Source organism: Aethalodelphis obliquidens, unplaced genomic scaffold, assembly GCF_003676395.1.
Source record: "Aethalodelphis obliquidens isolate GAN/ISIS:26980383/991018 unplaced genomic scaffold, ASM367639v1 scaffold4, whole genome shotgun sequence".
Classification (NCBI taxonomy): Eukaryota; Metazoa; Chordata; class Mammalia; order Artiodactyla; family Delphinidae; genus Aethalodelphis; species Aethalodelphis obliquidens.
Window position 1 is genome coordinate 15,655,728 of NW_020837948.1, and position 27,962 is coordinate 15,683,689.

General features: G+C 34.0%; 1 protein-coding gene across 9 annotated transcripts in view; it reads right to left on the minus strand.

Annotated features, from left to right (window-relative positions):
* The window catches only part of CSNK1G3 (casein kinase 1 gamma 3), a 131,077-nt gene that overhangs the window by 17,242 nt on the left and 85,873 nt on the right, over window positions 1-27,962 (minus strand). For 3 of the 9 annotated variants that reach the window (XM_027099106.1, XM_027099123.1, XM_027099130.1), the window contains exons 7-11: window positions 16,497-16,582; window positions 16,295-16,379; window positions 13,933-14,078; window positions 10,920-11,015; window positions 7,178-7,273 (exon numbers count right to left, since the gene is read on the minus strand). In XM_027099106.1, the coding sequence (XP_026954907.1) occupies window positions 7,178-7,273; window positions 10,920-11,015; window positions 13,933-14,078; window positions 16,295-16,379; window positions 16,497-16,582 (509 nt within the window). Of the gene's footprint in view, window positions 1-7,177; window positions 7,274-10,919; window positions 11,016-13,932; window positions 14,082-16,294; window positions 16,380-16,496; window positions 16,583-27,962 lie in introns of all 9 variants that reach the window. The other 6 variants (XM_027099097.1, XM_027099117.1, XM_027099148.1 and 3 more) reach the window with 3 other exon arrangements.

Consider the following 27,962-nt stretch of genomic DNA (forward strand, 5'->3'; position numbering starts at 1 on the left):
TTTTTTTTTTTAACATCTTTATTGGAGTATAATTGCTTTACAATGGTATGTTAGTTTCAGCTTCACAACAAAATGAATCAGTTATATATATACATATATTCCCATATCTCTTCCCGCTTGCGTCTCCCTCCCTCCCACCCTCCCTATCCCACCCCTCCAGGCGGTCACAAAGCACCGAGCTGATCTCCCTGTGCTATGCGGCTGCTTCCCACTAGCTATCTACCTTACGTTTGGTAGTGTATATATGTCCATGCCTCTTTATCGCTTTGTCACCGTTTACACTTCCCCCTCCCCATAGCCTCAAGTCCATTCTCTAGTAAGTCTGTGTCTTTATTCCTGTTTCACCCCTAGGTTTTTCATGACATTTTTTTTTTTTTTAAATTCCATATATATGTGTTAGCATATGGTATTTGTTTTTCTCTTTCTGACTTACTTCACTCTGTATGACAGACTCTAGGTCTATCCACCTCATTACGAATAGCTCAATTTCGTCTCTTTTTATGGCTGAGTAATATTCCATTGTATATATGTGCCACATCTTCTTTATCCATTCATCCGATGATGGACACTTAGGTTGTTTCCATCTCTGGGCTATTGTAAATAGAGCTGCAATGAACATTTTGGTACATGACTCTTTTTGAATTATGGTTTTCTCAGGGTATATGCCCAGTAGTGGGATTGCTGGGTCATATGGTAGTTCTATTTGTAGCTTTTTAAGGAACCTCCATACTGTTCTTATTTTTGTAAGCCAAATTTTGAAGAATGATTCCATTTAGGTGACATTTCTAGAATTATAAGTCACACTAGAATATAAGAATCTCTGAAATATTAGTGTTTATCAGGCTCCTTAACAAAAGTATATCTAAAAATCATAGATGCCTTGAGGTTTGACATTTCAAAAGAAAATTCAGGGTTTTTGTTGCTGCTGTTCTTGTTCTTAAAGAAAATTTCTGTTATTCTCACTTGATAAGAAACAGTGCAATTCTCGTTTTAAGAGGTTTATAAAAAAAGGCAACTAGGCCAAGTTTTACTATCACTGTATCAGAATTGAAGGGGAGGCGGTGGGGAAACAGTGTGCAGCTAAGCGTGGGAGAAAAACAATGGTCCATTTAATGGCTGCCTGCCCAATCTAATTCCAAAAGAAGTCATTCTCACGGACTTGAGTACAAAGATAACACATGGTATCTTTGTGATCAACCATGTCAAAAGGCCAATTAATACAGTTTCCAAATATAATTAATTCAAATTAGTTACACTACTATCTTCCTAATTTGGAGTCTTGAAGAGTGTTACCAAGCGCTCAGTAGAGGCACAATATATTAATTAACCAGATCTTCATCTATTCAATAAATATATTAGAAATATTAAAAGATTACCTATTTTACTTACCCACTCTGCTTTTTCTAAAAGTCATCTATAAGAAAGCACACTAGTAAATAAGATATAGTTAAAAGAGTAACTTCCAAAGAGTTTACTGGACCTGTGCTAGGGTTCACATAACTATATGAAACCAACTTTCTAACATATTCTGAAAGCTATAGAGTTACAATTAATATTCTTGATATTCCAACTGATAATCCAAAGGCCCAGTGACATTCTCAGTGACTTTCAACAAAAGAGAAACCAAAACGGATTCTCAATCTAATGTTCACTTACAGAAGTATTAAGCAGAGCACTCTATTTGAGTATTTCAGTCTTTCGAGATGTTACTGGCAAAGTGCTAAATTCCTTAACTTGAGATATCTGGTTTTCTTTAATTAACAAAAATCTTTTGATGTTCACACTACCTGCCCTTTGCTGCAAAACTCCTATTTATCCTAGCTCCCCCCATCACCTCCTTGGAGCAGTTCTCTAAGGGTTACTTGACATGCTGCTTTCTGGGCTTGACGTCCTAAAACTTCCTGCCGAATTAAACATAACTCTAAACTTTTAGGTTGTGAATATATATTTTTAGTCGAGAAAACCACAGCACTTAAAAAGTCTCCTGCCTTTTGTTTTGGGAAAAGCGAGCTCGGTTTACACTATATTCTCTTCCCTACTACAGTAGTTATTAAAATCTTTCTTTACTGCCAGGAAAAAAAAAAAAAAGAATATCGAAACAAATGTGTAATGCTGATTTACCCCAATTATAGCTAAACAAGGAATTCCCTAAACTAAATAAAAAAGATGAACTGGAAATTATTTATGTAATAAAGGCAGCAACTACTCCCCTTCCACAACTCCCTCTCTTATTCAGACTTCAGTACCCCAGAAAACAATGAATAGAAAGATATGACTGTTCTAGTTACTCAATTCTTTTCCTTGTTAGTACCTCAGTGTTTTCAAAGACTTGATAAAGAAAACTGAAACTGGTTATCTGAAACATTTTAGAAAGTCTGCATTAACAATTAGCATGATGGAGAACTGACTCAGATATGACATCTATTACTCCTTTGACTTTTAATCACATATGTTTCCTTACCGTTTCAGGATACATGTGTCTAATTCTTTTTCTGTTATCATCACCTGTATCTGTATTTCTGAAGTGACACCGACTAAAATATCAGACTGCTTATTACAACAATTAATGTTATTCTTACATTTCATAATGTTATTCTGGCTGCATAACACATCTGCACCACTTGTGATTCTGTCCTTTTTTCCCCGGTGTCACATTGTTCCTTAAATGCAAAGCAGAGGAGCTTTCCAAACAATCAGAAGGTATCCCATACCATGTAAAATAGTAGTGCCCTTAACAGCTGTCTTCCTCCCTCTGCTTGCCATGCCCTCTCAGCCTTTTTTGGATCAGATTTTTAGTCAGCATCGAGCTCCATGGACTGTGTTACAGTGAAAGGCTCAACACAGTGGAATTAGAGACTAGTACTATCTGCTGCGAGCGGTACATTTTAAAACCTAATTTTGGAAATCCTGATTTGCCAGGTAGAAAATATCAGAGAGGGATAACTGACCCATCCCTTTCCCTCAACCCCCCTACCCAACTAAATTCTATCTTCTAATTATCTTTCAAGTCCTTTTATTTCTCTTCATCTCCACTACCCATCATCTCTCCTCAGCTGTGGACTTTTGAGAGTTGTGTCCTTGCCTTAGACTTGTCTCCCTTCAATCTAGTCTCCAGCAAAAGTAAGCTTTGTAAATACTAACCTAATCAAATTAGTTCTCTATCTAATTCTCTTTATGGCTACCCAATACCCTCAGACCAAAGTCCAAATTTAATAACAAGACCTTTTAGGTCCTTCACGACTTGCCTCCTGCCTACCTGTCAGTCTCATTTCTCAATACGTACCAGCTTGACCAAACTGCATTTAATTCCTCAATCTGTCAATCTCTCCTCCACAGTCTTAGGTATGTTGTTTTCTCTGCCTGGTACACTCCCTTTCTTAACCCCTTCTACCTTCTTTGACTGCTAAGCCCTACTGATTCTTCACTGAAAATGTGTAAAAAAATAGAATATAAGTAATACCATTTTTTTCCAGGAAAACTTAACCCGCTAAACCCAAGTTAGGTGCTTCTACTATATATTCTCATAGCACCTTGTACTTTCTCCACTTATCACACTGCCTGTTTATTAGCCTTTCCCATTAACTGAAAGCTCCACGGGGACAGGCACCATATTTGTTATTCTCCCTTTTATTCAAAGAACCTAGCACAGTGCCAAGCACCCAATAGACATTTATATATATTTGCTGAATAATGAATAGCCAAGAAACTGAAAGTGGTAGGTCTAGGCTTCTCAGCCATATTTATTACCAGTGATTCTAAGGGGAGCAGGAGGGGGCATACTTGTTCCCCTAAGAGCTTTTCCAAAACACATAAAAGCCAAGAACAGATTCAAAATAAACTCTTTAAGGTATTTGAATATTATTCTTAGTCTCTTAAGTGGGAAAAGTTTATCAAATGTATAGCATTATCCTTCTGGTTACTAAATTAACATGATTTCACTAAAGAGAAAGAATAAAATTAGATAAATCCCATTTCACAATGCATTCGTTTGGCTGTATCTCTATACTTCACTTCTCAGAGATGGATAAAAATACTAGTCAAGGGCTTCCCTGGTGGCGCAGTGGTTGAGAGTCTGCCTGCCGATGCAGGGGACACGGGTTCGTGCCCCGGTCCGGGAAGATCCCACATACCGCGGAGCGGCTGGGCCCGTGAGCCATGGCTGCTGAGCCTGCGCGTCCGGAGCCTGTGCTCCGCGACGGGAGAAGCCACAACGGTGAGAGGCCCAAGTACCGCAAAAAAAAAAAAAAAAAAAAAATACTAGTCAAGTTTCCTAATTTGCAAAAGCAATAGATTATTCTACTATTTAGTACTTCCTAAGCCCCAGCCTCTGTGCTAAATACTTTTTTAAAAAATTCTCACAACAAAACCATAAGGTAGAGCTATTATCTCCATGTCACTGATGAATAATCTAAGGTACAGAATTTGAACTTATGCTTATGCTGCTCACCACAATTAAATCAACTTGGTAACCTATATGTCTGATTTGCAATAATATACATAATAATTGTGAAAAGATAAGGAGTTCAAATGTAGACTCCAACGTGCAGTTCCTATTAAAAGAACATGTGAAATAATGAGTATCTGAGGATTTTTCTGCAGGTCCAGTCAAAAAGGCAAGAGGTGCTGGCATACATTTTATTAACAGATACCAACCTACTTATTTTGGAAATGTCTTTCCTGAGAAACTATTTGATGATATGCCCTTAGTATTTGTTGAGGATAATTTTTTCAATTGCCATTTAAAGTCTTTATATTTCTTGCAAAGCCAATACTTGAACATTGTCCAACAGGTGGTTTAAGAACCATAGAACAAAGAACCTCAAGGCAAATTCTACTCATACTTTTGTATTAGTAAAAAGATTTTTCTCTTTATCAGATAATGAGAATGAAAGAACACATTGTTCTCCTTTCTTCCTTCATTCAAAGTCAAATATAGTATTCAATTATCGTAATAATCATATAAGCTCAGATTTAAGGTATTTTTATTTCCTCTATTATTAATTTTTAAATTACAATTTCATTACTCCAATTATACCAGTGTCATATTATAACTTTTCAAATTTTGAAAGTGGGTAGGATAAAAATTATAAATAAATTCAACATTTTGGAGTAGGGCAAGATTCAGGCATGATCTTACCTAGGCTGCTAGCAAATTCTTCATGACAGTAAAACTACCTTAATGTTCATCACATCAAGTTAGTTAATTCAGGAAGTAAATGAAAAATAGTGTAAAATTTTTTGTCTTACTTATGTATTACCAGAATTCTAGTAAGTAAACTGATCACTTACGGAATATTAGAATGAAGCCAGATGTAATCTCTACAAGGCAGTAAAGTTTTAAAGAGATGATGAGACATGAGCAGAGTTGAAATATACCTTTGAGAACATGTGAAAAAATAGAACAAAGTTTTTGAGTGATGAGCCAATAATCAAACTCATTCACCCTTTGACAGTCCAAAGAGATCCCATGAGCCATCTCTGGGAATTCCACAAAGTAAGAAAAAACTAAAGATAAATTTGTGGTAATGGTACAGAAGTGGTAGGAAAGCTTTCTAATAGTGTCTTAATTGTTACAGATTTCCCTGAACACTGAGCAAGACACCTGCTATAAAAACATACAACACTTAGAAACACATAAACGTACACAGATACATACACAATCCAGTTTGTGTTTATGGGAATTAAACATAATTTTCTCAATTAACTTTCCAGTGATATGAATTTGGGTCACAAAAAATTTTACAGTTCAGGCACCCTTGCCTCTGAATCCCTCACTCTGGACTTTGACAGCGCTATTCAAATACTTGTGTTACACACATGACTGAAAGTTCCATAGACTATGAAGTTCTTTAAAAAATACTTGGTTTCACAATTTAAATTACCTCTAAAAGTTAAAGATGGGAAAAACATGATAACTAGTAAGGACTGATCTTTTAGAATTCAAATCAATAAAGAATAAAACCCAAGCATAGATTCAGATTACATATATGTGTGTGTGTGTGTGTATATATATATGTATGTATATGTATATATACATACTAAGAAAAATGCAGATTTGGTAAAACATAATAGAAAATTGTTCAAGTGGAAATATGTGGAGGAAAAAAAATCAAATCTAGGTTCTAGATTGAAATGGATTAAGATAACATTTATCATCTCAATTTCTTTAAACCAGCATTCAGATTACCTTAAACTGACATTTTTAAAAGAAATAAGAGACTCAGTAATCTTTTTCTATTTTTATAATACATACAAAAGGTTAAAATTTAGGGGGGCATGTGAGGGCAGAATATAGTAGCTATCTCTAAATATATAGAAAAGGGGGGAAAAGGAACACATCAAAAAGAATAAGGGACAGCTTTAAATTTTTGTAAATATCCAGAAAGTTGAGGGAAATATTTAATAAATACTTGTCCTTGAAATTATTTTCTCCATGTGCTATTTTCTCCAAGTACAAACAAAATACGTAATGATAAAATTAGGGTCATGGGGCTTCCCTGGTGGTGCAGTGGTTGAGAGTCCACCTGCTGATGCAGGGGACACGGGTTCGTGCCCCGGTCCGGGAGGATCCCACATGCCGTGGAGCGGCTGGGCCCGTGAGCCGTGGCCGCTGAGCCTGCGCGTCCGGAGCCTGTGCTCCACAATAGGAGAGGCCACAACAGTGAGAGGCCCGCATAACGCAAAAAAAAAAAAAAAAAAAAAAAATTAGGGTCATGTTTATTTGACCAATTAATCAGAAAGTACATTCTAAGGACTGAGGATGAAAAAGTTAGATATCTACTTAACTAAGTTTGAAGGAGGCAAAATCAATGAAAGGGAAAAGATATAAAAAATGTTCTATTACTTAAAGCATGAAAAAAGACTGAGCTTATTATTGGAAAATCAAGTTTAACACATATTTCAAGTAATACATTTTGTTTTTCTAACCTATTGTGAGTACAACTTACTTAAATACTGTTGCATATGCTTGCAAAAATGAACAAAGGCAAAATCTTAGTATCCCTGGTGGTCTTGCTAGACCATGTTAATTCTGCTTTTTGGTTAAATACAAAGGAATAGAATTATGGAGGTTCAGCAACAAGATTTTCATTAGGATATGAAATCATGCCATGAGTTCCAAAAAGGGTTAGTTGTATAGATTTGGGAAATAATCACTCATGCAAAAATCAGAAAATACCTGTACCGAGCCACCATGTCTGTCTGCTGCAAGGTGAGCTCTCAAATGATGGGGATTTGCCTGCTGGGAGTCCCAAGCTGCCCTGTGGTCTGCCGACTGCCATTTATTTAATGCATGTGGCATGCATGGAAGAAGAGAAACCCAAAATGTTAAACATCTCATCCTTATAATATAGAAAACAATCGTATAAAAGGAAATTTAAAATACCCTTACTATTCTGAGTCACAGATGCAGTTATCTTTGCATATTGAACATGGAGCGATTTCAGTTAAAATGCTACAATAATGTAATGATCAACCACAAAAATAAAATAGAATCACAGAATTTTAGAAGTGAAAGGACTTTAGATATCATAGACTCCACTCGTTAACTTTATAAAGTTAACAAAAACTAGAGAGGTAAAAATGACGTGGTCAAGAAAGTACTCCAAATAAACCATGAAATGTTTTAAAAAGCCATCCACTATATTTTCTTACAGTAGAGGTCCCCATTAGTTTTCTGATGAGGAACTACTTCTAGCAAGGTGAATAAAAAGATAGTACTCAAACAGCCATACTTAAGGTCCCAGAAAACTTTTCTCTTCTTGCTTAGTACCCTGTTTCTGATTATGAGGATAATACAAGAAAACAGAAAAATTCTTTGAAAAGCGAGAAGTGCTATATAGAATACCAAGAGGATATGGTAAACAATTTTTTTAAGTGACAATCTTACATATATGAATCTCTTTGCCTCCTTGATCTTTTTATCTGGTTCAAATTAAGAAACCCATTTCCATGAAATAGGCTGATAATTCTTGAAACTTTTAGATGATCTGGCAAACTTGTATGGCAATAACCACAAACTAATAATAATCTAGTAACAGAATTAGGAGTAACTGCTTAATAGGGGTCCATTTCTATGTTTCAGGAAAATGTGGACAGCACTAATAAGAAGAGGGGGAAGGTATACAATATTTAAGTTTCTATTACATGTTTGGTTCTGCATTAGCTGCTTTATATGTGTTATCTCATTTTTGAGATAGACAGTATCACCCTCATTTTACTGATGAAGACACTGAAACAGTAAATACTTCTCTAAGGTCATAGAGGTAGCAAAGAGTACACAAAGGATTTAAACTGAGAGCCTACTGCTCTTCCAATATTACTACCTAGCTCCTTATCACAATTACATTATGTTCTAAAGACTTCAGGGCTCTTTTCTTTCTTTTACAACCAAAGTAAGGAAAATCTTGCCACAAAGTGCCAAGTACACTGGGCTATATGGAGCCTAAGCATATCAGGAACCAGAGTAACCCTTTAGGGGAAGAGATGTTGAAATCAAGTGGACACAAAGAATAAATGTTCTGGCACTAAACTTCCTAAATTAAACTGTACAATGAAAAACTGCATTCTTTGGCATGAAATATGTCATCAAAGCAATTATGACAGTTCTATAATATCTTTTCATTAAATCCTCCAAATTTATCACCAGAATTTAGCAGATTTGTAGGGTTATAGTGAAATAAATTAGACAAGACCAAATCTTAACAAGATCAAAGAATGAAAATCATACTAAAAGAGAGACAAAGATCTAAATGTTGCGTAGGACAGCAGGCAACATTTGGGAACCATGGACCTTTTAAGAAGACAGTAAGAGCTATGCAACCTCGCCTCAGGATAAACATTTGCATGCACCCAACATTTTCTGTAAAATTTCCAGATTCCCTGAACTTCAACCATTGACTCTAAGTTACAATTGTTTATCTGGGGACATTACAAAGGTTTCAGACACTTAAAGAATTAACCTTTCTTCTTTTGGGATTGTGAACTATGGGTTTATCACACAACTTAAGCTGTTTACTGCATCACAGATAGTTAAGAAATTTTTTCTAGATATACAATGTTTCTATCATGGTAAGAATCTGCATGTCCTGGTTTCAAATTCAATATATAAGCTATCCTAAAGGATTTCCTGAGAAAAGAACTGACTCCTTACATTTAGTGCAACAAGTACTACATCAACAAAATATGGTTCCCACCCTCAGTGAGCTGGCAATCGAGCTAGCAAGATATATATGAAATATGTAGAAAGTTAACCTTTAAAACATTTAAATTTATTTCAACAAAAATTTAACTCAACAATAAAAGAAGAGTTTCACTTATTACAATACCTAACAGCTCAAGTGGAGATCTTCACAGAACATGAATTACTGATCTTCTTCCAAGTACATTTGAGAAATTAACTGATTTATAAAACACAAACTCCAAGTTTTGATTTCTCCCATTTCTTTCTATATACAGCATCTTATCAGAGTACTCAAGCTATCAACAAGTTGTAATTTATATATAATACCCTTTACTGTCCCAATTTTTCTAAGGTGAATTATAAAACTAATCTTTTAAAATTCTCTATACTTTAAAGCATAATGTTGTTAAATATTTCTTAAATGCAGCATTTTATTTGGCTATTATTTTTAATAAGTTGTGTTTTTTCTTTGATTTCATTTCTTATTTAACCCTCACCTGAACCCTGATGGGATACAAAAAGGATAACACACTATCCTCCTCCAAAAAGGGTTATAACCCAAAATTCTAAAGGCCTGTTTAACTCAGGGTGACAGCAAAAATTTTTACGTCAAAAGGATTCAATAAAGCTTCCTTATACAAAAATAAGAAGAGTGAAAACGTTGTTCAAAAATGTCAACAGCTTCCAATATACCTTACCCAGGAAATACAAACTCTTCAATGAATCTCTATGCCTTGTATTGAGCCTACTCTCTGCTCCAAGCCAACTGCTTATCTCTCCTCAAACATATTCTACATTTTTAAACTTCTGCTTTATATTTTTTACTGTTCACTCTCCCCAAAATGCTCTTATTCCTTCACCTGCCTTAAAAATTCCATTCATTCTTCAGGCTCATCTCAAAAGCTATCTTTGCCATAAAATCTTTATAGATCCTACATATTCCAATGATCCTCCTTGGCACTTTATTAATGTATTTCCTATGGTAGAGTTTATTCTGCATTGTAATGTAGTTATTTGTGAATTTATTGTAATAATGATAACAGTAATACCAGCCACGAGAGTTGAGACTTAATGAAAGCTTACTATATGCTAGGAATTAAATGAATTATTTTTATTTTATAGATGAGAACTGAGGCTTTGAGTGAATGAGTAATCTGCCCAGGGTCGAGCCATATCCAGGTATGACTGATTCCAGAGGCTGAGAGAGGTCTTAGCCACTGATTACAAAATCATTTCTTACAGGTTATATGTTTTCCTTACTTCTGAATTTCTGCATTGTAGAGAATAGTAGTTTTCAAATAACAGGAACTTAGTAGATAATTTAGTTCACTAAACTAGACTATAGTTAGAAAGACCAACTGCTATTACAATTCATTCCAACAGGGTATCCAGATACTTCCATTCTAACAGAATATCAAACATTGCTCAAAGTTTATTATACTAACTTATACCACTAATTAGGATTTATGATTAAACATTTTTAATGTGAACATTAGGGGAAAGAGTCTAGCTATTGAAAATATATGCATTTTCTATCCTTAATATGTGTGTATATAGTCTGCTTTATAAAAGAAATCCTTCAATCCTTCAATACGTATATACAAGTATGTATACACGCAAATGCATACACATATAAAGCTGTCATCTGCACATGATAAAACACCAAATATATTTATAAACTGTGAGAAGGTAATACAGAAGCAAATTAAGACATTTCATATCTAAAAGGGCAGCAAACCTGATTTTTGGATTGTTGTATCTTATCTCTGTGTTGATGTGCTTCTCTGTTTGATGACAGAGCAGGATCTTGCTGAACTGCACCCACTGGAGTAGGCTACAATACAATAACAATTAGAATCAATGCATTCAATTTCAGAACTCTTATTTAAAATTATTTAGCTACTTAACATAATCAGGGAAAAAAAAAGACACTGTTAAATAAAGTAAGGCCTTAAGAAAAGATATCTTTCCTAAAATATGTTGTTAAATACAACAAAGAGATTATAGCTACTTTTTAAAGTATTTTCAAAATATTTAAATACTTTATCAACTATTTATTTTTATATCAACAAAAGACCTTCTAATACTGTCATTACTTTTAGGTTACTTTTTCATATCAAAAAATGAAAGTGTATTTGTTTATGTTTCTCATTTCCAAAGCCAATATATAAACGGAAAAAATTATTTTAAGAAAATTAAAGGAATAATTTTTTAAATAAGCTAATAAAATTGCTTACTGTCAATATTTTAGTTCGGAAGAGGCTTATATAAAATTTAAATTTTCAAATATAATTCAAAACTTCATATAAATACTTTAATCAAAGTATATTCAGATTTGCATTTTAGATACCATATATATTCAAATCACTTTGGAGTTAAGAAAAATACAGATTAAACGCTTAAGTAAGTCAGTTGTTCAAAAATACTTGAATCTGAGAGTTCAGCAGTTCCAAATCTGGAAAAAAATTTGCTAACAGTGAGCCATAATTACAGAAAATTTTGTAAGGCATTCTTACTTATTTAAAAATAAAAGACTAGTGAGAATACATATTTGATTTTCTGGAAGTCACCACTTCAAAGAAAGAATTTAATGATAACTTCATTTAAGTAATGACACCCATCCCACAGTTATGATCAAGACAATTTTTTTTTTAACTATGAAAACTTGGTACAGTTTTAAAAACCTAAACATGCTCCAATATATAAGTATCAGTCTATTCCAAGATAACCTAAAACTGCTAGAATAATTAACACATATTTTAAAATTACAAATGCTTTGAAAGATGACTAAAGGAAAAAAACTAGCTGATCTTTTAAAAGTTATCACTAGAATATTATATTTTTAAAAAGTATATTTGACATTAAGAACTAAATCAGAAGTAAAACATTCAAAATAACTCATCACTCTAAAAAGTAGACTCCAAATGTAAGGTTTTTACAAAATTCAAAGAATAATTTTTATATTATGCTACCTGAAACATCCATAAAAAAGAAATAAAATGAACCCTTTAAAAAACTATTTATTCTCAATCCTAAAATGTATATGGAACCACAAAAGACCCTGAAATGCCAAGGCAATCTTGAGAAAAAAAGAACAAAGCTGGAAGTATCACACTCCCTGATTTCAGACTATACTACAAAGCTACAGTAATCAAATCAGCATGGTACTGGCACAACAACAGACACATACGTCAATGGAGTAGAACAGACAGCCCAGAAATAAACCCACACACTTGTAGTCAATTAATCTATGAAAGAGGAGGCAAGAATATACAATGAAGAAAAGACAGTCTCTTTATAAGTGGTGATGGGAAAACTGGACAGCTACATGTAAATGAATGAGATTAGAACATTTCCTAACACCATATACAAAAATAAACTCAAAATGGATTAAAGACCTTTATCTATGAAACCATAAAATTCCTAGAAGAGAACATAAGCGGAACACTCTTTGACATAAATTGTAGCAATATTTTTTAGATCTGTCTCTTAAGGCAGAGAAACAAAAGCAAAAATAAACAAATGGGACCTAATTAAACTTAAAAGCTTTTGCACAGCAAAGAAAACCATCAACAAAATGAAAAGACAACCTACTGAATGGGAAATAATATTTGCAAATGATATAACCTACAAGAGGTTAATATCCAAAATTTATAAACAGCTCATACAATACCAAGAAAAACAAAGACCCTTTAAAAAATGGGCAGACAACCTGGATAAATATTTTTCCAAAGAAAACATACAGATGGCTAACAGGTACATTAAAAAATGCTCAACACTGTGAATCATCAGAGAAATGCAAATCAAAACCATAATGAGATATCACCTCACTTGCCAGAATGGCCATTATAAAAAAGACAAGACATAGTAAGTGTTGGTGAGGATATGGAAAAAATGGAACCCTTGTGCATTACTGGTGGGAATTTAAATTGGTGCAGCCACTATGGTAAACAGTATGGAGATTCCTCAGAAAACTAAAAGCAGAACTACCATATGATCCAGCAATTCCACTGCTGGGTATATATCCAAAGAAAACGAAAACACTAATGCACCCCAATGTTCATAACAGCATTATTCACAATAGCCAAAATACTGAAGATATGGAAGCAAACTAAGTGCCCAACGGACGAATGAATAAAGAAGATATGGAGATGATACACATATAGATATGGATATACACACAGACACACACACACACATATATATGAATATTACTCAGCCATAAAAAAAAAGAATGAAATTCTGCTATCTGCAACAATGTGGATGGACCTAGAGTACTATGCTTAGTGAAATAACTCAGACAGAGAAAGACAAATACTCTTATCACTGATATGTAGAATCTAAAAAATAAAACAACCAAATGTATATAACAAAATAGGAACAGACTTACACATATAGAGAACAAACTAGTGGTTACCGGTGAGGAGAAAGAAGCGGGGAGGGGCAAGACAGGAGTATGGGATTAAGAGACAAACTACTATGTATGAAATAAATCAACAATAAGGATATACTGTACAGTGCAGAAAAATATAGCTATTATTTTGTAATAACTTTAAATGGAGTATAATCTATAAAAATATTGAATCACTGTTGTACACCTAAAACTAATATAATATTGTAAATCAATTATACTTCAAAATAAAAAATTATTTGTTCTCAACTCTTTTTAAATAAAGGATCTGTACTATGAAAAAGAAGGTTAAGTACTACAAATAAACTTTTATTTTTATTATATAGCCTAGAGTACTCACCAACTGCTTACCAATCCAGTCATATTCATAATCAAACATATACCCTTTTCGATCAAACAAGTCAGTAAAAAGTTTTCTTAGGTAGTCATAGTCTGGTTTTTCAAAAAAATCTAGCCTTCTTACATAACGAAGATATGTTGCCATTTCTTCTAGAACGGAAATAAAAATTGTCTCTCATTAAACTTTTCTAATACTCATTAATAATAAAATTATAAATATCTAAAAGCACAGGGTATTATAAAAACATGAAAAAGTAACAAAATTCTACTAAAATTTAAAATATTATGAACTTAATAACAATGAAATTAAAAGGGGGAAAGAAGGTAAGAAAGGAAATAGGGACAAAAGATAAATCAGAGATTTAACAAACATTATTTTTGTTTCAATTCATTAGGAAAGGCTAAAATTTTTATTTTACATTATTTTTAATAGAAACTTTGGACAGTATCCAAGGTTGAAATAGAAACTTAATGCATAATTATTTAATCACAAAACACCATACTAAGCTCATATTTTTTTAAATTATTTTAAATACTGATAGGAATTGATTTATACATGAAAGCATTTGCACTACCTTGCTGGATTTCCTTTAGAATCAGTGACGCTAAATGACCAATAGAAGATTCAAATTCTTAACCTTGGTTAAATGGTATTCTAATCAACTGACCTAGCAACATAAAGCTAAAACAGTTTAATTCTTCTCTTAATTTCTGGTCATAAATGTAACAATTATTTCATAATACATAAACCTTTGCATGCTATTATAATTCCCAAATATATTAGAGATATGTATTTTTTTAAAGGTCGTATTTTCCAGAAGTAAAAGAAAAAAAAAGCCATAAAAATCAATAAGCAAAATGGTCAGCAATTAGTAAAACAGTGTTTAACCATCAGAGCACATAAAAGCACTATTATAAGAGATGGTAGGTTACACCTAGCTGCTTTTTTGATCCAATTTGTTCATGGCAGCTGATAAGAAAAGGATCATCCATAGCCTAACAGGCATGAAAGTAGCATCCAGTGACCCAGTCACATGGTGCCTCTCCCACTATTCCACTTTCTAGCTAATCACCTGGCTAATTTACTTTGACACCCCCATTTTTTCTGCAGAAATTTGTATAAGCTTCTTAATAAGGTATAGCCAATCTGCCTACACCTAAACTGTTAGTACTATCAATCTATTTTTTCTTTTAATCTTCCAGTTCTATATGTTATAGCAAGAAAGCAAAATACATAATTAAAGTTTACTGTCAATGAATAATAAAAGCAAACTTGAAAAAGGGCTACCTGAGATTATGCTGCTTATACTATTACAATAATAATGCCAGCACTGTACAGGAGAACCTGTAAATACTGAAGTGAGATGTAAGTTCCATCTTCTATCTTCAAGTTTGGTTCTCATTTAATGTTATTGCATAAATCACAACAGGTATTTTAAAACATTAGGGACACATTATTCTTATCCCTTAATTGATTTAGGAATCTTAAGTAAATTTTTGTTGATTTCACGTGAGTTGCCAAAAATCTACATGAGAGCAAATCTATCTTCATAAAGCTCCCCAATACAAAATTAGCCTAAAAGTAGTAAGGTTAGTAAGGTTTTACTGTACTTGGAAAACTAGACTAAATCATACATCACATACCTCCTTTGAGCTTGACATTGAGACTCAAATGACTAATATTGGATACCAAAACTTTAGTTAGTATTTCTAAGCAAATATTTCAACTTATTAAAAGTATGCTACTGAAGAAAATATTAGTTTAGCTGGTACTGGTCAACAGTATTAAAAGATGAATTTTCTTCCATTAATACTGTTTTACAAAAGTGAATATACACATTGCCCTGTGGTCTGTGTATCAAATGCTGACATCTTTTTTTTTCCTTTTTTTAATTAATTAATTTATTTATTTATTTTTGGCTGTGTTGGGTCTTTGTTGCTTCATGCAGGCCCTCTCTAGCTGTGGCGAGCAGGGGCCACTCGTTGTGGTGCACGGGCTTCTCATTGCAGCGGCCTCTCTCGCTGTGGAGCATGGGCTCTAGGCGCATGGGCTTCAGCAGTTGTGGCACATAGGCTCAGCAGTTGTGGCTCACAGGCTCCAGAGCTCAGGCTCAGTAGTTGTGGTGCATGGGCCTAGCTGCTCCACAGCATGTGGGATCTTCCTGGACCACGGATCAAACCCATGTCCCCTGCATTGGCAGGTGGACTCCCAACCACTGTGCCACCAGGGAAGTCCTGCTGACATCTTTTGAATCATATTTTTTAAGCATGAAAAAAGTACTTATCAACTTAAGCAATGAAAATGAACAGTTCTAGTTTTCTGTGTATAATAAGCATATGTATCAAGCAGCATTATTCATTACCTGGAAAATTTTCACATAACACTTCTATTGGTGTGGCTCGTTTTGTATCTCCAATTTTCTGATACCTCTCTTTTAATGTGTCCGCCTAAAACAGAAAGAAAAAGAATCTTGAGACATAATTTTAAAATTAAATACGTGGAAGACAGTACCTTAATATATTAACAATTTATGAAATTCAATAAGGAAACACAAAAACAATTACCTTTAAACCTTGCCAAGGAAGACTGCCTCTCAGAAAATACATGAACATATGACCTAAAGCTTCTAAGTCATCTCTTCTACTTTGTTCTGAAATATAAGAGAAACATAAATTTCATTTTCCTTTCCCAGTTTAGGATGCAAGAATGGAGAAATGATTCTTTCCTTATATGTAAATTAATTCCCCAAAGCTCAGCATATAAATATAAAATACAGATCTGGTGCTTACGAGAGAGAAAAATCATGTTTAAACAATAATGTTTTACATTAAAATTATCATGCATCTTTAAAACATGCCACTATGATTTTTTTAGATATTACTGGAGATTTATTTCTTTCCTTAAATATCTATTCATAGAACTATAAGGCAAGGAGGAAAGGGTTCCATGATCAGAAAGAGAGTCACTGTGTACTACAGCTCCATCTTAAAAGATTCAGAATGTAACATATTAAAAGTTTTGAAAATACCTAGAGCTAAAAATGTTTAACTTTAGCTCTCCATTTCCTAAACTTGTATGAGCACAAAAATTCCACCCCACATACTCTCTATTAATATCAAATACAATTAGTATATTGTGTAACGTATTTTTAAAAGCACTGTGTTTGACACACTCCAACAGTAATAACTCCTCTGACGGCACCAAAAATATGCTGCCAGAACAAATTGCCACTTTAAGTTGCTACTGTTGTTCTAGTAACAGAATGTTGTATAGCATATAACTGAATGATAATCACAGACCAAGACTCAGGGAGGTACTTACAAATATTTGCTGAGTGAATCTTTTTTCAATTTTTTGTCACTTAAGTTAAATATTTAAGTCTTCTTTGTATTTTAAAATAATACAAGAATGCTGACTAACACCGAGAGGAGAAAATAATACTTTAATATGGGGATGTTCATGTGCAAGTTGTTTCATGCAAATGAACACTCATACTACCCAAGCACTACTAAATACTTTAGAAAAAGCACACTTTTCAAAGGATGGAACCAAACTAGGGTAAAAGGGTCAAAAAAGGTTTTAATTTTTACTATGTAATCTTACAATATTCTATAATTGTCTTCTGTAACACCTGCTACAGTTTTAATATATATGTTTGTGTTTTTATTTAATCAACATCTATCCTCCCATCTGACAACATCACAGGAGAGCAGATATCGCTTTGGCTCAATAGCCTCAGGGCCTAGTGTAACGGCTGCCACAGAGCAGGCACTCAACGCATACTACTTAAATATATAAATGACTACTTAAAAACATATAAAACTAGATTAGAATATATCTCTTTTCTATAAGCATAGGGAAATATCTAGAAAATATGCATCAAATCAGTAGTAATTAGGGGTATGAGACTGGAGGACTAAACAGGACATTTCAATAGCTCATTTCATATACTCAAAAATGTGGTATAATGGGAATTTTTCTTATTTTTCATATTTTAACAATGTAAGCATATGCTATTAAAAATAGCAAACTTCCAAAATAAGTAAGATAAAGTTCTTCTAAAAGCCATTAATGAAAGCAGGATGTGAATTCATGAAAAAAATCAGTAATGCCTTTTACAGCTAAAATTTTACTTTATTAGATCCTAGGAGTCTTAAGAATGAAAAGTCATGGAAGAAAAAAAATTATTTTTGAAGTCCCACTGAGAATCAGAATCACCTCTGAAACTCTTAAGAACCTCAAATGAGCAGGCCTAATGCTGAACATTGATTCTTTGGGTATGACATAGGGTAGAAGAATGTACACTTTAAAAAGCTTAGCAGATGATTCTGAAGTACAACCAGATTTGATAATCACTAAACAAGAAACTTCTTTTACTTTAGTATAATTTTACATATAATAAAATACACTTATTAAAGGGTACAGTTTGATAAATTTTGACAATACACAGAACTAAGTACTGCCACAATCAAGAATTATTTCCAACACTCCAAAAGATTCCCTTTTACCCCTTGCCTGTTATTCTCCCCCTCCCCTGGTCTCAACCACTCACCTGTTTTCTGTCACTCTATAGTAAATTTGATTTTTTACAGAGTTTCACATGAATAGGATCATACAGTATGGACCCTAGTGTCTGGATTCTTTTGCCTCATTCCTGTTGTTGTATGCATTAGTACCTCATTACTTTTAACTGCCACAATTATTTATCCGTTCGCTTATTGATGGATCTTTGAGTAACTTCCAGTTTTGAGTTAATGTGAATAAGGCTGTTAGGAACGTTCTTGTACAAGTCTTTGTGTGGACATATGTTTTCATTTCTCTGGGTAAATATCCAGGTGTGGGATTACTGCATCATATGGAAAGTGTAGGTTTAACTTTATAAGAAACTTCTAGGGACTTCCCTAGTGGGACAGTGGTTAGGAATCTGCCTGCCAATGCAGGGGACACAGGTTTGAGCCCTGGTCCGGAAAGATCCCACATGCTGCGGAGCAGCAGCTAAGCCCCTGCACCACAACTACTGAGCCTGCACTCTAGAGCCCACGAGCCACAACTACTGAGCCCACATGCCACAACTACTGAAGCCCATGCACCTAGAGCCCGTGCTCCGCGACAAGAGAAGCCAAGCAATAAGAAGCCCACGCACCGCTCACCACAACTAGAGAAAACCCATGCACAGCAACAAAGACCCAATGCAGCCAAAAATAAATAAATAAATTTATTTTTTTAAAAAAAGAAAGAAAAGAAACTTCTATATTGTTTTCCAAAGGGGTTGTGCCATTTTATATTTCCACCAGCAATACATGAGACTTCCAGTTGCTCTAGAGCCTGTCAAACACTTAGTATGGTCACTCTTTCAAATTTAGCCATGCTAATGGCCATGAAGTGTTGGCTCACTGTCATTTAATTTGAATTTCACTGGTGACCTTTTTTGAATGTTGTTTCACGTGTGTTACTGGTCATTCATATATCTTTTTGTCACATTTCCAAACATTTTACTCATTTTTTAAAAATTATACTATTTGTCTTATAATAAATCTGTAAGAGCTGTTTGTATATTTTGGATATAAGTCATTTTCAGATATAAGTTTTGCAAATACTTTCTCTCACACTGTAGCTTGCTTTTTTCATTTTCTTAACAGTATCTTTCAAAGAACAGAAGGTCACAAATATTTTCTCCTATTTTTCCTTCAAGAAATCCTATAGCTTTGGTTCTAACACTTACATCTATGAATCATTTGAAGTATTTTTTGTTTGCTTTTGTTGTGGGGTAAGGGTTTAAATTCCTTTTTTTCCATATTGATGCCTAGTTTTCTCACACAGTTTCTTGACAAGGCTATCTTTTCCCCTTGAATAACTTCTGCACCATCCTCAAAAATCAATTGAGCTTCTATGTATGGGTCTATTTCAAGACTGTATTATGATTCACTTATCTATGTTGATGCTAAGACCATCCAAAGTAAGTAGAAGGAGAAAATAATGACAAATCAGAAAACCAACAATGAGAAAATGGATAACCAGTAGAAAAAATTTTGAAATCAAATGCTGGTTATTTGAAAAGTTCAATAAAACTAATCCCCTCATTAGGATACAGGAAAGAAAACACAAATTACTAATATCGGGGCAACAAGGGGACATCAGGACAGATCCTACAGACATTAAAAGGATGATAAAGGAATATTACAAACTAACATTATGCCAATACATTCAACAACTTAGATGAAATAGACAAATATCTTGAAAGCTACAAATTACCAAAACTGCCTCAAGAAGAAAATGTGAATAGCTCTATACCAATTAAACAAAATTTAATTTCTAATTTCTGATCTTCCCAAAATATAACCCTAAGCCCAGATGCCATCACTGGTGAATTCTATTAAACATTTAAGGAACAATACTATTTCTATACAAACTCTTTCAGGAAATAGAAGAGAAGGAAACCCTTCCCAAGTTAATTCATTACACCGTTACCAAAGCCAGACAAAGGCATTATAAGCAAAGAAAACTATAGGAAGTAGTTTTTTTTTTTACATTTTGCATTTTACAGATGCAAAATCCTTAAAAAGATAGTACACCAGACTAAGTGGGGTTCACCCTATGACTTTAAGGTTGGTTTAACTTTCAAAAAGCAATCGATGTAATTCTCCATAATTAAAGAAGAAAAGATATAAATCATAAGGTCATCTCAAAAAATATGGAAGAAGTACTTGAGAAAATCTAACATGCATTTATGATAAAAACTCTCATCAAATGAGGAAAAGAAGGAAACTTCTTCATTCTGACAAAGGCCTTCTATGAAAAACCTACAACCGATACAATTCTTACATGAGGAAAGGCACCCCTAAGATCAGGAACAAAGCAAGGGTGTTCACTCTCACATTTTCTATTCAATGTTGTACTGGAAGTTCTTGTCAGTACAAAAAAAGCAAGAAAAAAAAATTAAAAGATATTCAGATTGTAAATGAAGAAATGAACCTATCCTTCTTTGCAGACAACATGATTTTTTATGTAAAAAAATCCTAAAAAAAAAATCTATTAGAACTAGTAAATGAGTTTTAGCAAGAATATAGGATACAAGGTCAACATATAAAAATTAACTGTAGGGGCTTCCCTGGTGGCGCAGTGGTTAAGAATCTGCCTGCCAATGCAGGGGACGCGGGTTCGTGCCCCGGTCTGGGAAGATCCCACATGCCGCGAGAGTGTCTGGGCCCGTGAGCCATGGCCTCTGGGCCTGTGTGTCCGGAGCCTGTGCTTCGCAACAGGAGAGGCCACAACAGTGAGAGGCCCGCGTACCGCAAAAAAAAAAAATTTAATTGTATTTCTATACTAGCAATAAACAATTGGAAAATGAATTTGAACAGCAATAAAATTTACAACAGCATCAAAAAACATGAAACATGTGGGGACAGATTAATCAATATACAAGCAAGACCTGTATATTATAGCATATGGTTTTAAAGCTAAATGCTAAGTGATATATAAATATAGTGAGCCCACCATATCTATGGGTTCTGCATCTGTGGATTCAACCAACCACAGACTGAAAATATCCATGAAAAAATAATTCCAGAAAGTTCCAAAAAGCAAAACTTGAACTTGCCATGGGCTGGCAGCTATTTACAAAGCGTTTACATTGTATTAGTTATTATAAATAAGCGAGAGATGATTTAAAGTATATGGGAGAATGTGTGTAGGTTATATGCAAATACTATGCGATTTTATATTAAGGGTTTGAGCACCCCCGGATTTTGGTATCCTCAGGGGGTCCTGGAACCAATTCATGGATACCAAGGGACAAGTGTACTGAGCCCTACAGTAGGATTCTTTATTAAGGAAAAGAATTCACCATAAAGGCAATTCTTTGAATTCAATCCAAGGGGGGACTTTAGTTACCACAGTGACAATAAGCCATGATCATAAGGTGATCTTGCCTACATGCTTGTCTCAGAGAACAGTAGTAGTCTCATAACCTACACAGTATGTAAAAATTCAAGCCACAACTACGAGCTAGTAAAATAAATGTACTACTGAAACTCAGTCTGCTAATGCTCCTTACCCTCATAATTCCTTTCTTTGTGTTCTATCATCAACTGACAAATTTGGAAGTAAAATTTGCCAAGAAATAGAAGTCATGAGGAAGGCTTTCTCTTTGAAACACTGTAACTAAAGAATACATCCTTCTGGTTTTTAACAATTGTGTTAGATGAAAAACATTCTCCCAAAGGTAATATGGCCCTTATTAAACCCTGTTCACATTTTTAAAGCACTTAACTACAAAGGCCTGTTTGAAAATGGGTTTTTCTCAAAGGCAAAAATCCTTATTATAGGAACCCTTGCTTTAAGCAACTGAAACATTAAAAAGTGACAATTTTCTTTACAACAGGTACCATTAAAGATTATTTTAAATAGGTTCTCCAGTAAATTTTAAAGTTATGTAAAGAGTCAATTAAAATTTTGCTCCTCAGGAATATATGTATCACATAAAATATACAACCAACATATTAATATCCTAGTATGTGTCAGTGCTTCGTACAGATGATCTTTTAAAACTGTATCTATTCCCTGACTTCAGACTATACTACAAAGCTACAGTAATCAAGACAGTATGGTACTGGCACAAAAACAGAAATATAGATCATTGGAACAGGACAGAAAGCCCAGAGATAAACCCACGCACATATGGTCACCTTATTTTTGATAAAGGAGGCAAGAATATACAATGGACAAAACACAGCCTCTTCAATAAGTGGTGCTGGGAAAACTGGACATCTACATGTAAAAGAATGAAATTAGAACACTCCCTAACACCGTACACAAAAACAAACTCAAAATGGATTAAAGACCTAAATGTAAGGCCAGACACTATCAAACTCTTAGAGGAAAATATAGGCAGAACACTTATCACAGCAAGATCCTTTCTGACCCACCTCTTAGAGAAATAGAAATAAAAATAAACAAATGGGACCTAATGAAACTTAAAAGCTTTTCACAGCAAAGGAAACCATAAAGAAGATGAAAAGACAACCCTCAGAATGGGAGAAAATATTTGCAAATGAAGCAACTGACAAAGGATTCATCTCCAAAATTTACAAGCAGCTCATGCAGCTCAATATCAAAAAAACAAACAACCCAATCCAAAAATGGGCAGAAGACATAAATAGACATTTCTCCAAAGAAAATATACAGATTGCCAACAAACACATGAAAGGATGCTCAACATCATTAATCATTAGAGAAATACAAATCAAAACTACAGTGAGATATCACCTCACACCAGTCAGAATGGCCATCATCAAAAAATCTACAAACAATAAATGCTGGAGAGGGTGTGGAGAAAAGGGAACCCTCTTGCACTCTTGGTGGGAATGTAAATTGATACAGCCACTACAGAGAACAGTATGGAGGTTCCTTAAAAAACTAAAAATAGAACTACCATATGACCCAGCAATCCCACTACTAGGCATACACCCTGAGAAAACCATAATTCAAAAACAGTCATGTACCACAATGTTCATTACAGCTCTATTTATAATAGCCAGGACATGGAAGCAACCTAAGTGTCCATTGACAGATGAATGGATAAAGAAGATGTGGCACATGTATACAATGGAATATTACTCAGCCATAAATAGAAATGAAATTGAGTTATTTGTAGTGAGGTGGATGGACCTAGACTCTGTCATACAGAGTGAAGTAAGTTGAAAGAGAAAAACAAATTCCATATGCTTATACATATATATGGAATCTAAAAAAAAAAAAGAAACAAAAATGGTCACGAAGAACCCAGGGGCAGGATGGGAATAAAGACACAGACCTACTAGAGAATGGACTTGAGGACACAGGGAGGGGGAAGGGCAAGCTGGGACAAAGTGAGAGAGTGGCATGGACACGTGTACACTATCAAATGTAAAACTGATAGCTAGTGGGAAGCAGCCGCATAGCACAGGGAGATCAGCTCGGTGCTCTGTGACCACCTTGAGGGGTGCGATAGGGACGGTGGGAGTGAGATGCAAGAGGGAGAGCATATGAGGATATATGTATATGTATAGCTGATTCATTTTGTTATAAAGCAGAAACTAACACACCATTGTAAAAAAAATAATAATAATAACAACATTTTTTTAAAAAAGATGGAGCTCCAGTCATCTGAAGGCTTGACTGGGGCTGAGGATCAAAAAAAAAAAAAAAAAAAAACTCACTGTAGCTATATTCAAAGTGTCAATAATAACCCAATAAAGAAACTAAGGCTCAGAATGGTTGTGACTAGCTCAAAATTATGCAGGATTTCAGACCACATATCTGGACTTCTTTTCATTTCATAAAACAAGGAAGAACCAATCAATCAAATGTTTATTACAAACCTCTGCAATCCTTTTCTATTTAAAAATTCTACTCTTGCATCTCAACATTATTTTTCTCTTTTTAAAACTGATTTTATTCCTCCTTTACCTAGCACTGTTCCCATTTCAACTGAATTTCTAATCAATTTTCAACAACAGAAAAATATTGTTTTAAATGAGCTGAAATTTACCTCTCTGCCCCCCAAAAAATCAAAAGCCTCACTTAAAAGTAGGAAACTTTCTAATATACATGTGCATACTAGCAAAAATAAATTTACTACTGCATTTCCCTGCCAAAAAAAAAAAATGAGGCCAAAAGACATGTCAGTTAACTAAATAAAAACAGGCATGACAAGAGAGTTGAACAACAAAAATTCTCACTGAAGAAGGTTTAAATCATTATTTATATGTAACCAAAACAATAAAAACAAAAATTACTATAAGCAAATAGAAGTTTCACTTTATATTTCCTTCTAAAACGTTAAAATGTACATTTCCTTGGCACCTCACAAAAGAAAGAAAAAACAACTTTCCCACAAGATTCACTGAGCTCATTTACATTTTTCATAATGACATAATTTGAGTTTTTTAGAAGTGAGAACACAAACCCAAAAGAAAAAAAGCACTATCATGCAAGACAATTCGCAGCAACAACCCAATAATCCAGATACCTAATCTAGCAATATCAAGAACTCAGAAAGAAAAAATACATTTCTGAGCAATGGAACTCAGAACATGCATTCATCTGATTCCTCAAGAAGTCCTCTTGAAATCTAGTTCTCTTAATTTAGATATAATTCCGGTAAGTTTGGCTATCAGGTCAGAAGAAGCAAATCAAAAGATGAGAAAGTGCTGCCAGCAGCAATAACAAAAAGTAAGCAAAAATACAGTTGAATGGAAAAAAATCTGTTAAAAAATACACTACAAGACTTACTGTAAAGCTACAGCACTCAACATAGTATGGTATTGGCTAAGGAACAGACAAATAGATCAATGGACAGAATAGAGAGCCCAGAAATAGACCCACATAAATATATATAGTCAGCTGATCTCTGACAAAGAAGCAAAGGCAATACAAGGGAGCAAAGATAAGTCTTTTTAACAAATGGTGCTAAAACAACTGAACATCCACATGTAAAAAAATGAATCTAGACACAGAACTTACACCATTCACCGTTCAAAAATAACCAAAATGGATAAGACACCTGAACGTAAAACACAAAATTACAAAGTTCCTAGAAGATAACATAGGAGAAAATCTAGATGACCCTGGGTTTGGCAATGATGTTTTAGATATAATACCATAAGCACAATACATGAAAGAAATAATTGATGAGTTGGACTTCATTAAAACTTCCACTCTGCAAAAGACACCATTGAGAGAATAAAAAGATAAGCCACAGGCTGGAAGAATATATTTGCAAAACACATCTCATAAGAAATTGTTACCCAAAATAGACAAAGAACTCTTAAAATTCAACAATAAGAAAACAAACAAATTGATTAAAATGGGCCAAAGACCTTAATAGGCACCTCACCAAAGAAGATACGCAGATGACAAATAAGCATATGAAAAGATGCTCCATATCATACGTCATCAAGAAATTCAAATTAAAACGAGGTAACACTACACACCTATTAGAATGGTATAAATCCAGAACACTAACAATACCAAATGTTGGTGAGAATGTTGAGCAACAAGAATTCTCACTCATCGGTAGTGGGAATGCAAAATGGTACAGCATTTTGGAAGACAATTTGGGGGCTTCTTACAAAACTAAACACACTCATACCACATGATCCAGCAACAGAGCTCCTTGGTATTTACACAAAGGAGTTGAAAACTTATATTTATACAAAAACTACACAAGGTTGTTTATAGCAGCTTTAGTCATAATTGCCAAAACTTGGAAGCAATGAAGAGGTCCTTCAGTAGGTGAATGGATAAATAATCTGTGTTATCTCCAGACAATGGAATATTACTCAGCACTAAAAGAAATGAGCTATCAAGCAATTAAAAATCATGGAGGAAACTTAACTGCATATTACTAAGTGAAAGAAGCCAATCTGAAAAGGCTACATACTGTATGATTCCAACTATATGGCATCTGGAAAAGGCAGAGCTACGGAGACAGGAAAAAGACTAGTGGTTGTCAGGGGCCGGAGAGAGGGAGGGATTAGGTGAAGCATAGAGGACGCTTAGAAAGTGAAACTACTCTGTAGGACACTATAATGGTAAATACATGTCATTATAAATTTGTCCAAACCCAGATAATATACAACACCAAGAGTGAACGTTAAAGTAAACTATGGACTCTAGGCAATAATGATGTGTCAGTGTAGGTTCATCAATGATAACAAATGTACCACTCCGGCGTGATAATATGATAGTGAGCACGTGTGGGGACAGGGGTAAAAGAGAAACCTCTGTACCTTCTGCCTAATTTTGCTGTGAATTTAAAACAGCTCTAAAAATAATGTTATTTTTAAAAATACACTACTAATTCAAATAAATTTTCTCTAAACTTTTTTAAAATATACATACTAACATTCTCCAAATGATCTTGAAGGTGTCACTATATAATAGTAATCGTACAAAAATTATGATACTGAAATATCAAGAAAACATCAATTAGGTTTATCATACTTTGTTTCAAAAAGCAAGGAATTGTATAATACATTTTTAAACTGTTAAAATGTAATCATAAAACGTATATACATGTTTTTAAACTGTTAAAAAGCTGTTTGGGAGACTTAAAGAGTAGGCCTCAGGATTGTAGCAATTAGCTAGAAATTATATGAAACACACCACAGAATGATAACACAGAAAGAAGGCATTTTTGTAACACCATAATTCTGTGATTACTTCTCTTCCACTCTGAAAGCTTACCATTTAGGGGCTTGAAATATCATTTTTCTATAGAACACAGATTTTTCTTAACACTTACAAAGCAACTGGCAACTTATTCCTCAAATCCTGGTCTTTTTATTCATGAATACTCAATAATATTTAAAAATAAAAGACCATTTTATTTCAAGACACTTACTAAAGAGAAATACATTTCTCTTATTTACTTAATTTCAAATCACTTCAATTAAGACATAAAGGGAAAAAAAGTAATCCAAAGGAAGATTATAAAATGAGGTTCAAAGCACTTGACAAAAAAAAAAGCCTTTAAAAAGATATTAAAAAGATACTTGATGAGACACAATTGAAAATAACAATTCAACCTGACAGTACTAAAGAATGCTTCCATTAAAGCAGACCAAGGAAATCCACATCTGTCACATGCAGCTTTATTGAGATTTCATCTTGATCAGCGACTTCAGGAGGTATATGAAAGGTGTACAAATGAATCACTACATCTGCCTTCTGAACAGAAATCACCTAATTAAGATCAATAGACACACACCACAGGAATAAAGATGATAAATTCTACAATGTGATTTTACACTATTCCTCCATAATATTATGTTAAGGGACAACGCTTTCTTTTCGAATCTGATACAGTGTCCATCTCCGCAAAGGAAAAATACACATAAACCTGCACAAATGTTCCTCTGACCAAATTCTCTATTTTGAAAAGTTCATGTGAGTAGCAAGTCCTTGAATGCACAAGAGTGAGTGAATGAATAAGAAGGCTTTAAAAGTAACAACCAAAGTTCAGATGAAAGGAAGAAATTATATATACA